The 17,259-nt window shown below is 35.5% G+C and overlaps 1 protein-coding gene across 1 annotated transcript in view; it reads right to left on the reverse strand.

Annotated features, from left to right (window-relative positions):
* Positions 1-9,498: 9,498 nt before the first annotated feature.
* unc79 (UNC-79 domain-containing protein) overlaps positions 9,499-17,259 on the reverse strand; it is a 197,243-nt gene continuing 189,482 nt past the window's right edge. The window contains exon 53 of the mRNA XM_071582616.1: positions 9,499-15,986. Coding sequence (XP_071438717.1) covers positions 15,696-15,986 — 291 coding nt within the window. The 3' untranslated portion in view covers positions 9,499-15,695. The remainder of the gene's footprint in view (positions 15,987-17,259) is intronic.

Consider the following 17,259-nt stretch of genomic DNA (forward strand, 5'->3'; position numbering starts at 1 on the left):
AAAAATTGGCCCTAGAAAAAGCAGTAGTTTTTATTTGAACTATTTTAAGTGTCATATATTTTGTTACCTATTACATATGGGAGAATACATGCATAAAATGAAAATATTAATGGAGAATTGAGGCTTTAAGTGTTTGATCCATTGGCTCCATAAGAGAAGTTATTATAATTTTTCTAAGGGTATTATTTAAAGTGTTGTTCAAAGTTATGGTATCTGACGGGTGAAATGTCTATTTTCAGCAGCATAAATTACCTTTTCCATTCATTCATCTTACTAGGTGGCTCTATTTTCCACCTCTAAAGCCAAACTATTAATAGATGGCTATCCATTAAGACCAAGGTGATATCTCCTTGTATTTAAATTACAAACTGACTTGAAATCAATTTATCAAATTTTGAAAGAATGCATTGAGTCTTGGTCTATCATTAAATAATTGAAGAATCAAATTAATCCATTGCGTGTCATGGGAATGTGTATTTCCATGTACCATTTTATATCTTATCATAAACTTATTTTAAGGGCACATCCAGATAATTAATATGCAATTGATCTCACTAATACAGATAATGTACATGCCATATTTACCATAAACTGTGCCACACATTAAAAATAAATTCATGGGCAAATTTGAACAAACATTGGAAATTTTTTGTTGGTGTACATTATATAACCCCATATTTTTCATGTTCACCATTTATTTCATTTCCATATCTTTAAATTTATTGGCTTTTGCTGTATTTCCTTTAATATGAGGGAATGTTTACATTAATTGCTTGGTTGAGTTATGTATTATATTCAGCAGGTTTACCAAAAATTATTGCATTAGTTGAAATATGCCTATTAGTTATAAAAATATTTTTAGTTGAGTTCCTTCTAGCAGGAAGTCTACAGAAAGTGTTATACAACTTATAACAATTTTACAAATTGTTTTAAAATGCAGTGGAATCTGGATATAAATAGAGCTCACTACCCCAAAAGTTCACTCATTATATTGAGTTCGTGTTACTGAAGTTGATTTTATAATGATCATTTATTATCTAATTCCTATGACTTTCAGAATAATGTAACCATTGCTGTATTTTTCATCATAGGTGTATATCAACTCGGAAACTTTTAATGATGATTTATTGTGCATTTTTATGACTTTCTATGAGTTTCATAGAGTTTTCACATTGTAATATGTATTAAAAACTTTTAGTAAGTGATCTTGAATGCCTAAGTTCATTACCATGAACATGGTCCATAATTCACATCACATCATACCTGAGCTGGAGAGTGTAATAATGCAAAAACTTTAAAATTTATAACTTTGTAAATACATATTTAAACATGGTTTATGACATGTCATATTTGTTAGCATGTCTTTTGCAAAATTGCCTGCTATCTACATCAGCTAACAATAATAAAGACTGACATTGAAAACTTTCACTGATATGTGGTAAAGCATATTGAAAATGAAGCCCTTGCAAGCAAACAATAAACATAGCCTCATAATATTTCAGTTCCTCAGATGCCATCCATTGCTTGGTAATATCATCAATATGTAATGCCATTAGGCAACTAACCTAGGTACATCATGAACTTCACCACCTAATGTACAGTGATGATGAAAAAATGCAGGCAATATTGAAATAAATGATTTATCTTGTGGCCAACCGCATTTTATTCTTGCAGGTAATGTATGCCTAAGGTTGATTCAGAATTTGTTTTCTGAATATTGCAATAATATCCAGCATCCACCACCATTTGGCGTCATTGCCCAACAAATGTTTCATCAGGTTGGAGATAATAGAATTTATATACATATTAATTTATTATTATTTATTTATAAATCTACATATATATATATATACACAGGGTTCGTCCGTAAAATAAGTGTACTGAGCTCAGGAAAAAAAATTTATTACACTTTTACATATCTTAAGATAATATTCCTCAAAATAGGACCCTTGTGAGTCGATACACTTGTTCCAGCGGCGTTCCCATTCCTGGAACGCTCCCGCGAAGGCATCATCGGGAACCTCTCGAAGACACGTCGTCACGGCCTCTTTGACGGCGTCCAAAGTCCCGTATCGCGTTCCTTTCAAACTCCTCTTTATCTTCGGGAACAGAAAGAAGTCCGGTGGTGCCAAGTCCGGGCTGTAGGGCGGGTGCGGCAGCGTTGCCACGCCGTGCTTGGCCAAGAAGTCCGACACGACAAGCGCGGTGTGAGACGGCGCATTGTCGTGATGCAGCCGCCAGATGTTTTTGATCGCTCGCCAGATGTTTTTAATCTCGTGCACTATTGTTTTTGGCACATTACACTGCTCTCCTATCATCCGAACACTAAGACGACGATCAGAGTTCAGTACATCGCGAACTTTTCGCACATTTTCGTCGGTGAGTGTCGTTGATGGGCGTCCAGGCCGTGGTTCGTCGTCGACCTCTTCTCTGCCCTCCACAAACATCTTGTGCCACCGAAAGATCATGAGTGAGACGGCGCATTGTCGTGATGCAGCCGCCAGATGTTTTTGATCGCTGGCCGGACGCGGGCGACTCGTTTTCGAAGCCTGTCGAGCACTTGGACGTAAAATGCAGCATTTACAGTTTGTCGTTCAGGTACAAATTCGTAGTGGACGACTCCCCTTTTGTCAAAAAAGACAATGAGCATCGCCTTGATCCGAGATTTGCTCATGCGAACTTTCTTTTGACGGGGTGATGATGGGGTGTGCCACTCCGCACTTTGTCTCTTCGACTCCGGGTCGTACTCAAAGATCCACGTCTCGTCACCCGAAACAACGTTCTCTAAAAAATGTGGATCATTTTTGCAGTGATCCGCAAGTTGTGTCGCGATTTCCAAACGAGTGAGTCTTTGATCATCACTGAGCACTTTCGGCACCAACTTTGCACAAATTTTTCGCATCTGTAATTGCTCCCTAATAATCTCGTGCACTATTGTTTTTGGCACATTACACTGCTCTGCTATCATCCGAACACTAAGACGACGATCAGAGTTCAGTACATCGCGAACTTTTCGCACATTTTCGTCGGTGAGTGTCGTTGATAGGCGTCCAGGCCGTGGTTCGTCGTCGACCTCTTTTCTGCCCTCCACGAACATCTTGTGCCACCGAAAGATCATGTTTCTGGACATGGCTGACTCCCCGTAAGCCTGGTTAATCATACCGACAGTTTCGGTAGACGATTTCCCAAGCTTTACCGCAAATTTGATGGAATAACGCAGCATTACGTAAAACGTAAAAACAATAACGTAAAATGCAGCATTTACAGTTTGTCGTTCAGGTACAAATTCGTACAATACAACAATACAATTCAGGAAAAAATCAGTACACTTATTTTCCGGACGAACCCTGTATATATATATATATATATATATAAACATGCATACGTTTATGTGTGTATATATATATACACAGGTATATATATATACCTGTATATACAGGGTTCGTCCGGAAAATAAATGTACTGACTCCTGGGCTGGGCGCGCCGCTCCAGGCGCGCCCAGCACCGCTCTGACGGGCTGCGATTGGAGGGGGGCATGTTGGCAAGCGACGCTGAAAAAGGCAGTCGGCTCTGAGCTGTGGTGTAGTGAGGAGCTCTGTTAACGCGAACCTCCACGCTTCGACCCACGTCACGGAACGCGATGCCGAAGTTTTTGGAGCAGCGTTATTCCATCAAATTTGCGATAAAGCTTGGGAAATCGTCTACCAAAACTGTCGGTATGATTAACCAGGCTTACAGGGAGTCAGCCATGTCCAGAAACATGATCTTTCGGTGGCACAAGATGTTCGTGGAGGGCAGAGAAGAGGTCGACGACGAGTCTCCGAGAGATTCCCGATGATGCCTTCGCGGGAGCGTTCCAGGAATGGGAACGCCGCTGGAACAAGTGATATCGACTCACAAGGGTCCTATTTTGAGGAATATTAGCTTAAGATATGTAAAAGTGTAATAAATTTTTTTTCCTGAGCTCAGTACACTTATTTTCCGGATGAACCCTGTGTGTGTGTGTATTTTGGTTAGGTTTAATTTGATTAGTTACACACCAATGTCATCTCCTTTATATGGATTTCATTTCATTAAATATCTCCTGCTGATTTGGATGAAAACTTTTTAAAGTAATTCAATTATGCATTTCCCTCAATCCAAGTTAGCCATTGGAACTGTTCAGAATTTCAGTCGAACTCATTTAAGACCAACGACCATTACAGCCCTGCAAATCAACTAATACTAACTAAGGGTGAATGGAGCAAATATAGGCACATGTTACATCTGACTGACTAATTAGCTAGCTTGTTGATATCAATGGTCTCCTGAGTTAAGATCTATCCACATACACTCAGCTGAATATAACAGACTCAATCTTGGTGGAATGAAAAACATTCTATAGGGCAGTCGTGTATAAAAGTGTTTAAGTAGTTTGATTCTACAAAATATGAACTTTAATTGGATAGTGGTAAATGTAATGATGAAAAATGGTTATTTGGATGATTTGAATTACATTGTTTAAATTACTGCAGGTGTTCACTTATAAATTCCCAATTAGTCAGCTGACGTGCATCAAAGACTTCTGATTAATGGGAAAAAATTAATTGGTTCATTCAAATAAATGCATGAAAAAATTGGTATTGCAAGCAATATAAATAAAAAATATTCAAAGTAGTTGTTTGAAGCTACATTGTATGCCCAGGAATCACTACTGGGTATCACTGGAGCAACTTTCTCCTTGTCACTGTGAGTAAATTTTCAAGTCAACTTTCTGGAAATTTTCATTTTATTTTTCCTTCAACATATCACACAAAAGGATTTTTTCTCCTCTTTTTTCTAATTATGACTTAAAGAATGTAGCCTCTACAAAATATTTCCCTTTTTCTCAGCCCTTGCCATATAATGTGCATTGAATTCAGATGGCTTTCATTTGTATTCACACTTGTCTCAAGCTGGTGGTCAGAACTAAGCCGGGACTCGAGCGTGTTCTCAGACTCATGCTGGGGATGGGTTATGTAACTCTCCTTGGAACTCAAGGAGGATGGTGTGGTGCTTTTTCCCAGCAGCTTAGTCTCAACCAAGTCTGTCAAGCAATTTGCAGGCCCATTTCTATATACCTGTATATATATCAATATATACAGCTTTGCGCACACTTTCCTCATCACTAACTCCTCAGTAACAATGCGAAACAAAACATTAAATGGCAAGTTAAGTTCATTGGCATCCATCTTGATACTCAATCGACGGTCAGAGTCCAACAATTTTCAACTACGAGCCACATTTGATGGTTGCCCTGAGCATTGTTCGTTGTGAACCTCTTCCCGGCCCTCCTTAAAGGCCTTAAACCACCTCAAAACTTGTGAGTAGGGGAGAGCAGAGCCCCTGTAAGCCTCACAAATCATTTTATTAGTCTCCTCAAGAGGTTTTTCAGTTTAACATAAAACTTAGTAATTGCGTAACATTGCTCTGCTGTTGATCCCATTTTTTTTGTGACACGGTCGGTGTGCAGAGGTTTACAATAACTGATGTCCTGCTGCTTCCACAGCTTGGAGAGCAATGAGACCAGTTTTTCGGCAAAGATTAGCGCCCATCCCACCTACTCCAAGTGGTTTGACCCCACTCCAACCAATAGGAGCGGCGCAGGAAATTAAATTACATTACTTTTGAAATGCACCCTGTAAAAAGACCACCCTACACTAATTGTATACTGTTTCTGATAGCCACATGCATAGTGCATCAGGAATTTAATTATTTTCCAATAGGAATTGTTTAGTAATCCACATAAGAGATAATGAAACTTGTGGTTTACTCAGCATATGAATATTGTTAAATTAATACTGCATATATGTACAAGGGAGTAATTTGAACTTAAATTACTACCAAAAATCATCAAGATAGAAACTTTATTTTTGTTTATTTTTCTTAAGAATTCCCTGCATAGTTTCTATCCAGAGATATATTTCTCTCATCCTTTCTTTACCTTTCCAAACCCATTATTGTAGAACTTAGCAGATTGAACTGAAAACCATTGTTCCACTTTTTGAATGGTGACAGTTGGGTTCTCCAATTAGGCCCCACAATGGTTTAATGAGCTCTAGGAATAACAAAAAGTCATTTGGTGGAATACTGGGAGAATAGGGCGAATGTGGCAAAACTTAAAAGCCACATCGCTCTGATTGCAGGTTGCTCTGTGCTTGCTTCTGAAAAGGAGTCGGTAGTCATGGAACCATGTGTGCTGACACCTTCGACATGTGCAGTTCTTCATGAATGATTTTCCACTCATAGCCATAACTAAGATCAATCTCATTCATGGTCATTTGAATGGTTGTTCCTTGGTCTAATAGAATAAGGTCCTCCATTTTCTTCACTGTGGGAGCATTGTCCCTGAGTGATTGTCTTCCACTTCTTGGATTGTCTGTGAGAGACCTGTGGCCAGTTTAAAAATGCCTATTCCACCTTACAACTGTATCATAAGATGAGCTATCATTTCCATGAATAGCCATCATTTCATTGTGGATTTTCCAGACACTGTCAATCTTTCAAATGAAGGAATGTTCACTTTGAGCCTGCATCTTCTCCATACTGTGGGTTACTTCTACTTATGGCGTCCTGAACCAAAATATATCAACATGATGAATAGCTGGAATTTACAAAATACGTACATACGCATCAATTAATATGTATAATATGGTTTATCCTGATATCTTTGTTATTTTTTAGTAATAATTAATTAAAAGCAGTACCTCCACATATAGGTATATGGATATTTTTGCTTTTATAGTAATCATTTACTTTCAATACTTTGGCTTAGTCTGATGGATTGTAAATAGATTCATAGTGTGGATGCAAATGTATATTAAAAATACTGACCTTAATTTCCTTTTAAATATAATACATGTATATAATTCCCATGTAAAAAGGATAAAGGGTATTTTATGTCAAGTAATTTTGTGTATTACGCAGACCTAGGGTCGGTGGTTCAGATAAACCCTACCACTACCATTCTTCAGTATGATCTTGAGTATGCTGTTTCACACATGATAGTGTTAAATACTTTTATATCCTGGATACATACATATTGAAATGAAATTATTGACTTTGTAATTCCTCACCCTTTATTTAAAAACACGACCTAAGTTTCAATGTGGAACGTCATCATCAGGTGATGATGTTCAATCGGGAAACCTGGGTCGTGTTTTTAAATAGTTTGTGGAATTATAAAGTCACTAATTTCATTTCAATATGTTATGCAAATTCCATTAAGTTATTTATTTTATTTATTTATTTATTTATCGACTTAATTGGGCGAGGTTGAGACTAATTGTCCCTTCTTCCACCTAACCCTACATTACAGACATTATATTGAAGACAATTACATACAACCAAGCCCTAGGTGGAGGAAAATCCACCTAGGCGGGAATCGAACCCGCGACCTTTGGGTTGGTAGGCCAGGACGTTACCCCGCCGCCACCGAGGCCGGCGGAAGAAGTTACATGGAAGACAAAAAATTGGATTCATGCATACAAATTTAATCAATTTTATTCTATTGCCAACAGGTTCCTCTCATTTTATTAATTGAATTAAGCAATTTTCATCCAACAAATAGTCATATTGTGAAATGCAATTAGATAAAGAAAGAAGGAATGGAAATAAATTTTATCCTGTATATATTTTTATAAATTATGTGTATAAAAATGCTCAAGGGTCATACACATCCTTCACACTTTTTAGCTTTTCCAAATTTTCAACTACATATTACTATATGAGTATGAATAGAAGTAAATTTGCATTATATCAATCAAATATTTTTTTATCCAAAAGCTTATATCTGATTTTTGCATCCACATTGATTTTTTTAAATAAATTAGAATATTAACTCCTAAAATATTTGTTGGTATTACAACATATCTTTGTAGAAATGTTTAATTTTTAATGTTTCATGTAGATATATGTTTCCTCTCTCCTCTTTTATGTCTTCTTTCCCCTTACTTCCTTGCATGATCCACATTTAAATACAATTTCGTAAATTCTTTCAAATGGGTTCAAATGAAAAACCATATCCTGGATGAATTAAAGCCAAAATATAAGAGATTTGAACTGGATCTCTTTGGGGTATAATCAAGGACAGAACACCTCCCAAATGATGAGGGTAAGTATTTAGAAGCCAATAATGAATGAGTGTCATGTTTGTGGCTTGACTATGAGCTATAAATGAGAATAATAGCATTATGAATAGTTGAAGTCCAGGGTTGCCCTGAAACTGTAGCTTTGATGTAAATCTAGGGATGCAGACTAAAAATAAGATAGCTACATACGTTAGTCAGATGTTGTGAACTATGAGGGCGGTTCAATAAGTACCCATGTTTGACGACAAAGGGCATTTCTGAGGGAAGTTTATGTTATCATCGTGTGCTGCCATCTATCAAATGACGGTAAAACGAATTTCAGACTGATTTTATGGTTAGTTTGGATTTGGCAGCCATTTGAGTTAGACGTGTTTCATGATTTTCACTAAGATGAAAAAAGAGCGGTATCGTTCAGCAATTCGCTTTTTGTTTTTGGATGGGAAGAAATGTGAGGAGATTAAAGCAAAGTTGGATGCTGTTTATGGGGATACTTCGATTGGTTCAACGAATTTAAACGTGGGCGAACATCTGTTTTTGATGAGGAGTGACCAGGATGCCCGGCAGATGTGGTTACCGAGGAAATCATTCTAAAGTCCATGCCATGATTCTCGCTGATCTACAAACAAAAGTGCGCAAAGTAGCAGAGGCTGTGGGTGGGTCGACCGGAATGGCAATAAATATTTTGCATGATAAGTTGGCGATGAAAAAATTGTCAGCCCGATGGGTGCCGCGATTGCTCACGGTGGGCAACAAGCTGATTCGGCTGTCATTTTCATGAACTACATTATGAATTGCTGCCACACCCCCCATATTCACCCAATCTGGCTCCCTGCGACTTTTTCTTATTCCCTAACATGAAGAAATGGCTCGCAGGAAAAAAATTTAGCTCAAACGAGGAAGTTATCGCCGAGACAAGTGTATTTTGGAGAGTTCGACAAATCCTATTTACTGGAGGGGTTAAAAAAATGGCCAGAATGTTGGGAGAAGTGTATCTTTCTAAAAGGGGACTATATTGCAAAATAAAAAAAAATGGTTTTGAAAAAATGGTTTCTTCATTTCTAACACAGGTACTTATTGAACCGCCCTCGTAATTAATTGGGTAATGTAGACTTCTATATTTCAAGGTGTCAGTATAATGATTCAATTAAAAGTGCCAATTTTAGTGACTTTAAGTAATGCTATATTATTTGTACCAACTATATGTATAGGTCCAGTACATTTTAAGCAATGATTCATACATAGATTTAGCACACAAACTGATTGCCCAGCAATTAAGTACCTGGCTAAAGCCTGGAGTGTCCAGGTCATACTGATTGAGGTAAAAACCTGATTTAGACTCTGTAATAATTGATAGAAACATGTGGAATCTTACTACTATAAAATAAATTCATTGTTCAAACAAGATATAGAGTTTATTACATTCTGTTTTCATAATTGCCATAAAATAAATTCATAGTTCAACCAGTTATTGAACTAGTTCATTACATTTTGTAACTATTTCAGTTTTTCACTATGTTTTCAATTTTAATCACATACCAAGACTATGGCTCTTTTCATTACCTTACACCTTACAAATATTTTTATAACCCAGACATATGAATAATTTATCGACAATGTGTTTCACCAATAATAATTACAACACATTTGTAATTCAAAAACTATAATATTTAAAAATACACAACCTGGTATGTCATAAGAACTACTTTAAGTTATATTTTCCTTCTTAATGATTAATAAATATAAGAGACTGACAGTAAAAGGAAAATGTACAAAAGCTATATAAAAGTTATGTGAGTACAGCCATAAACTATAGTCAGACCTCATCAGTCTGGCAGAAGTAGAGGGGTTAGCTAAAATGGTGATGCAGAAAATAAATGGAACTTTATTACTACTATTATGAAATGAACTAAGCATTTATTCCATTATAAGGGTATTCGAAACGATTTCCTGAATTATTTATTGGTTTACAAAATATACATGTGCAGCCATTTCATATTGCATTGGGGAAATGCCATTTTACACTAATTTAAAAAAAAAACCTTAATTTGTAATTTCTTAAGAATACTTTCGTCATAATGGCCATTTAGAAGGACTTTACAGAGGATATAGACTGCTGATTTTATTTAATGTTTGCCAATGAAAAAGAAGGAAACTAATATAAATTGATTGTGCAGATGGGATTTAATTCAAAGTCAATAAATACAAACAAACAATTACATTAGATCCTTACTTTAGGAACATTTAGCCAAATCCTATAAATCTCTAAATAGATCGCCACATGTTTGTACCATTAATCTGAAATGAATTAGGGGTGATGGAGGGGCACCTACATCTAGCTAGCCTGAACAAATTATAACTATCAAAACATACATCCATGAAATATTGGTAAGAAAGTAATTTATATTGGAACCATTTATTTTGCAAACTGTAATCGCTAGAAAAATACTTCTAGATTATGGAAGGGAAATTGAAAGAAATTTAACTACTTAATTCCTAGTTCAGGAAACAATAAAATTGCTCAAAAACTAAACTGTTTAGTTCATGAATGGGTGTTTATAAAACACTAAATTTTCATCATTAATAGTTTTGCGCCAAAACAATACTGCAGTCCCCAGTGTTTGTGATATTTTAGGCAAGCATGTAATGTAATCACAAACTCCAGAAACTAATAAAAGTAAAGCTGTTCAAAATTTGTCTGCCAATGAGTCCAGCCTCATAATATGGCTTTAGACCTGGAAACTCTACTTACAGAGCAAGCTGTTGAATGTCTTTAAACAAATACTGTGAGCTTTTGAAGATAGGCTATGCTTATATCTCACATTGTTTGACCTCTCCTCAGCATTTTATTATGTAGACCACCAAATCATCATTCTTAAACTACAGTATCATGACATCCAGCTCTCTGAACTAAAATTCATGATATCATATTAAAAAAAAAAATAAATGGCAGAAGTAAATGGCTGTAAGTCAAAATTTTGCAAGTAAAAAATGGGGTTCCCCTGGGGTTTCTATTTGGTCCTCTGTTATTTCTGCTGATTATGAATGGCTTATCAATTATATACCTATTGATTGTATCCTTTATGCTGATAACATTACTTTTATAAATAAATGTAAAAATTCTGAACAGGCACATGAAGAACTGAAAGTCATGCAATAACAAGCTGGACTAGTCCTCAGCTAATACAGTATTTTTAATTAGTGAAAAATACAATATCTTATATGCAACCTTAGAAGTGCAGGTAAAACTCAAAGCTGTCAAGCTCCAAGGTTTTCTATTGACTAATCTTTCCTGGAAAAGTCATGTAACTCTAAAAAGCTTTCCAAGAATCTCTTCCTAAACAGGAGACTTAAAAGCTGTGTTCCTGAGGAACATTTGAAACTTAGCTATTCTGGCTTTTTCCAGTGTCATCTAAGTTATTGGCTAAGGCTTTGGGGACATGCAATTGACACAAAAGCACTGCTTATGTTACAAAAGAAAGCAGTTAGGATTATAACCAGCTCTAACCATCATAATCACTGTCGTCCACTATTTGTCACGCTAAGAGTGATGACGGTCTTTGACATATACATATACCAGTGCTTAATACATGTAAAAAATTATGCAAATAACTTAGTATTAAGAGGCGATATACACAGCCATAATACAAGGTCAAGTAACATGTTAGATATTACCCAATGCAGATTGTCCAAAACCTTCAACCAGTTGGATAACCTTGTCTTAAAATTCCATAACAAAATTCCCCATACTGCAGGACCGACTAGCTAAAGTAGGTTCAAAAATATAATTGAGGATTAGTTGATTTCAAACCCCTTGTATTCTCTAAGTGAATATTCGAAATGGACTTCACAAGAGTAAAATCATAATAGAGGTGTATCTATTCCCCCTGGGAATGAATGTATGCATTTATAAGTTTTCCTTTTGACAACATCTAATGTGGCAAGTGCTGCTCTTTGATGAATAAAGATTATTATTATTTACACAACGCTTAGGCCCTCTCAATAATGAACATTCAATAGCACAGAATAGAAACGTATCATGTGGATAACTTGTATTAATGCTGCAGTAGAATGCTGATAAAATACATCAACTTGACCTGTTATGCTGAAGTCATAATCGGTTAAAAGATTGAGTTGGACTCACCATGGCAATCCCCAAAAGTTCTCCAAAGATATTCATAAAATCCATGTAATATGCATGAAACATTATGCTTATCTTATTACAATAAGTTGGAGTTTCTCTGAGATGCCACCTCGAATTGTTAGCCCTCTCCAAAATCTGTGCAACATCACAGCATTTGACAAATTAAGTAGAACACTTCCATGGCCAACTTTGGGTACCATGTAGAAGATCTATAATTTATGAAAACAATTTTGGAAATAACAGCAGAAAAAGGTAAGCTTAAACCAAAGACTCCTCATTTCTTACAATTATACTTCAACTAAAAAGACTTCCTGGAAGGAATCTTTGGAATGTTTAACCTAATTAAGTTTAGGTGAAATATGGTTAACCTAAACATAAAAATACACATGGCAGATCTCCGCAAACTGCAATAAACCACCACATATTTAAAAACATGTCATGAACAATAGGATAAAACACAAGTGCTTTTTCAGTCAGATTCCACAATTATTAAAGAAATAAAAATTCATTTCAGTTACAGCTGACATCCAACAATATGTGTAGGAGTATTCCACCATACAGGGCACATGTTTTTCTCAACTTGGACATATAACGGTGAGGCTGAAAAGCTCCCACAAAGATTTTGTTGATGAAGTATTACCAGCAACACTGATAGCCCTTAAGCTTCTGTTTTGCTCCAGGGCTTTTGTAACTCATGAACGTCCTGTGATACTGACAAATCATATAGAAATGGTAATATTTATTGCATATTGTGATAATTAAGAAGTTTAGGGATAGGATGATGACAAAGAAGGAGATGCCTTTCCTTGAATTGCAACAAAGAAAATTGATGAGCAAGCTTTTTTAAATGTAGTATTAACTTTGAATATTCATCCCAAAATAATGCCTACATTATTTAAACTTTATAAAATCAAAAACATAGGTAATAGCTCTCCTCCAATATTATAAAATTGAAACTTACTTAAAATTTATTAGGAACTAAATACCAATCAATAGGGTTTCTAATACCAAAAAAATCGATCAGAACATATTGAGCCACATGGTTTAACAGGCAACCAACAGTCTCTATGCAGTATATGGGCTGCTACAGTTATCTGCTGAACCTATAATGTCTGATGATTAATATTAAAGATGGATGATTCTGTTGCTGATGGTTTGACCAATATTTATTGACTAATACATTAAGGGGTGAAAAATGCAAGAGGATATGTTTTGGAACCAAGTAAATATTGGAGGAAAATTTCATTAAACTATTTGTCCAATAATTTTTGGATTATTTTCAAATTATTGGAAATTTTGAAATTTTCCAACAGTTGGATGGGTCATTTTTGTAAACTCAAGTATATAATTCCTGCAGAGTTAGGATATCAAACCCCTTCTCCAACACTTAAAACCAAATTAAATTTCCATCTTGGTTCCTTTTACTTCCAATTTGAACAACACCATAAGTAAGTGCTTTTTCAATCTTTAAATAAATGGGTACCTAGTTTCCCTGTCTATAATGCCAGATACTCGCCTATAGGGCCGACTAACCTAACAATTTAAACACAATAATGGGTTTTTAACTGGAATTCAAGACTTAAGCAATGAAATAATATTTGAGGAACTGCCATTGTAAATTGACTGTGATGATGAAAACAGCCAGCCACCAGAAAACACTGCAATCCAGAATTTTATGGAAATGTTTTGGTATAGGTAACTGGTATTGTGTAAGATATTTGAGAAAAAAACTGGAAGTGGCGTTGACAGAAAACAATCTTAAAGAAGTGGTTACAATGCTTTTCACTAAGAGAAAATCCACTGCCATAGTTTTCTTTACACAGATGTGATTCACACGTGGCCTACTTACCACTGCAAAATGAAAATAAAAATTGTAGGAAGATACATTGACATAAAAAATATAAGAATTGATTTTTATAAAACAATATAATATTCAAAAATCATAATTATAACTTTCAACTAAATTAGCTTCCAGCAAATAAATTTGAAATATAGTCACGAAAAATTTCCGGCATCATTAAAATTCAACAAAATTATTTTTTCTATCCTCTTTAAAATGGAAGTTCCTTACATAAAAGTGATATCCTTTTCCACATAAATAGATTGTCAGAGGAAATAAATATTAATTATAAAAAGAGAGTACATTAAATGCCAAATTAAAAATATTATCTGGTACAATGAATTTTTTATAAACTATGATATGCCTTTAGATAAATGCATGTCATTGATAGGGCATTTAAAAAAAATTCATATTGATCTTCACCATTAGATACTAAAATTCAAATCCCATAAGGAATCAACGGATGTCAAAATTCATTAAGGAGCTTTCAGAAAAAAATGACTATGGTGTATACATATTATCCAGAAATTAACATCCTTTAAAAACCACAGTTACTTAGCTCACCCTAAAAAATTATTTTTTACATTCCCTAATAATTATTGCAAGAAATCACATGCATCCAACAATATGCACAAGGTGCATATTCCGTAAGATTCTGTAAAAACATCCTAACATCAAATGAATTAGTTGCATTTTTGGATATAGAGCTGAGGTAAAAATCTAGTGGAAGTAAAACAGCTTGGATCTTTATAAATTATTCATTACCTTACTTGAAAGTCATTAACTTGGCTTATGATTAATGCAGTACATTTTCTAAACAGAATTTCTAAGAATTTATACATTTGTTGGCAGTTTTCTGTTTCAATACTTGATAGTCAGCTTCTGCAGTCTACATATTAATTTTATCACCATGACTTCAATTCTAAAGAACAGGAAAAACTCATTTAACAGATAACTTTTAGCACACAAATTCCTGATTTTTGGTTACTTAAATCAGTTCCATAGCTATTACAGCGACTTATTGCCAATTACCGTACCAAAGATACAGTCATATTACCATTCCTTTCCCCGAGAAATAAAGGAATATTTTAAAATTATTGCTAAATATTTATGATCCTTTGCCCAACAAAACTTAATAATTATTTAGAATTATGCTATACTTATAAAAATATTGTTGAATAAATAATATTCTTTAAATATTGAAAAAACATAACATGTATAAGAACAACTTTTTGATGACACACATCACCTATCTTTAACACTAATAATAATTATAAAATCTAATTCAATTTTTTCTGATTTTCAGAAATGTATCCATAACATAAAGCTTGGAATATAAGATTTAAAGTTGTATAAGAAACTATCCATTTGCCACTTAAACATGGGATACAACAATTTGAACAATAACAAAAAAAACGCATCATGAAATGCATTAACTACCTGATACTCTTTAAAAATCCTATGTGCATGAAACAAGTTCATAAAATGACTCAAATTCATAAAATTAAAGTATTATAATAAATATAATTACTTATATACTATGTATATTCATCTTGGGAATTAACCAATTCTATACTGATAAAAATGCTTTAGTTAAACCTTAAAATTACACAGAATAGAACTGAGTGGCTGCCGATGACTGCAGTTCAATTTGACCCATCTTAAACTGCAACCGCTGAAGCCAGCGTAATAAAGCCCCACGACAAGCAGGTCTTGTGCTTCCATGACTTTGAGTGGATGACCTGGGTTGAGAAGTAAGTAAATGCAGTGTGCCTCCACGGGTGATCTGTTGAGACTGGCTTGATGTTGGAGATGAAGGAGGACAGCCAGGGACTGGAGATCCTGAAGGTGGGAAATTTCTGCATCCTTGAAGCCGCACTTGTAAATGACCAGGAAGCTGTGAAGAAAAACTATTTTGAAAACTTATCATATGTATTCATATAACTTACTAAATCACAATGGGTTTCCAGTTTTCAACATGCTGAGTGAGGATGATAAATATGAAGGGAAAAATATGAATCAAAGACTTAACCAAGTGAGCCTGGGCAAGCAAAGTTGCAATTGCTATAGATGAAAGGATTTTATTCATAAAATTGTTCCAATTATTTTATAACTTTAATAGTTTTAGGCTTGACTTGTTTACAGTCATGACTATGAATAATAAATGAATACCATTCTACTATTAAAAAGATTTTTTCCTTAAACAATTTTCAACCAAGCATAATAGAAATACTTTGAAGCAATTCTGCAGACAAAATTATTTTATAAATGTTCATGGCACACTCAATTAGGGTGAAACCAATCATGTCACCTACAGAACCATATAATATATGAAACATGAATATCTACTGGCTTGGTGGTAGCATAGGGATGAGGCAGTTAAGTGGGTAGATGACTGGAGGGCTTGGGTATGATACCAAGGGACCCCTCTGTTGCATGATTGGCGGCCACGACATCATTGGTGGGAGCATAGCACAGAATGAGAGTCTTATTGGGTTTATGAATCTTTAATCAACCCTTTTCAAAACAATTTGGTTCAGGCACCAGGGAGTAGGGACAAGCAAGAGGGACAAGGCTGGGCATCTCTGGTGTGGTCGTAGGCTCGACCGACGGACTCAGAGGCAGCAGGGACCGTCAGGAAAGGTGCAGGGCAAGGCTGGCCATCTCTGGTGTGGTCATAGGCTCGAACAACGGACTCAGAGGCAGGGTATCAGGGGAGGAATGGGGAAGGGAATGGTCAATGCTCCAGGATCGTCTCGCTTTATAAGGCATCGAGATAGCACGGCCATTGCTCCTTCGAGGGGATGACTTTGTAGTAGCTACATTGTAGCAAAAAGGGGGAATCTGGTAGCAGACATTGTTTTGTTTGCTGGCGGGTACTCCTCCTTAGGAGGGATGACCGTTCGTGGGGGTTTCAGAGAAACCTACACTACATCACCATATATTGTCTTATTTGTTGGGGGGGTACTCCTCCTTGGGAGAGATAATCATTAGTGGGGATTTCCGAGAAACCCACACTACACCTCTGAGCACCCTCATCTTCACCATAGCTGTGATTTTTTTGGGTATTAGATCATCTTGGGAAACCAAAGGTGGCATAAAGAAAGGAACAAGACCCCAAACCCTATTGTGTAAATTTCACATGCCATTTGGCTTAGTATTAGGTGAGC

The sequence above is a fragment of the Hetaerina americana genome, unplaced genomic scaffold, assembly GCF_022747635.1.
Source record: "Hetaerina americana unplaced genomic scaffold, ioHetAmer1.1.p SCAF_12, whole genome shotgun sequence".
Classification (NCBI taxonomy): domain Eukaryota; kingdom Metazoa; phylum Arthropoda; class Insecta; order Odonata; family Calopterygidae; genus Hetaerina; species Hetaerina americana.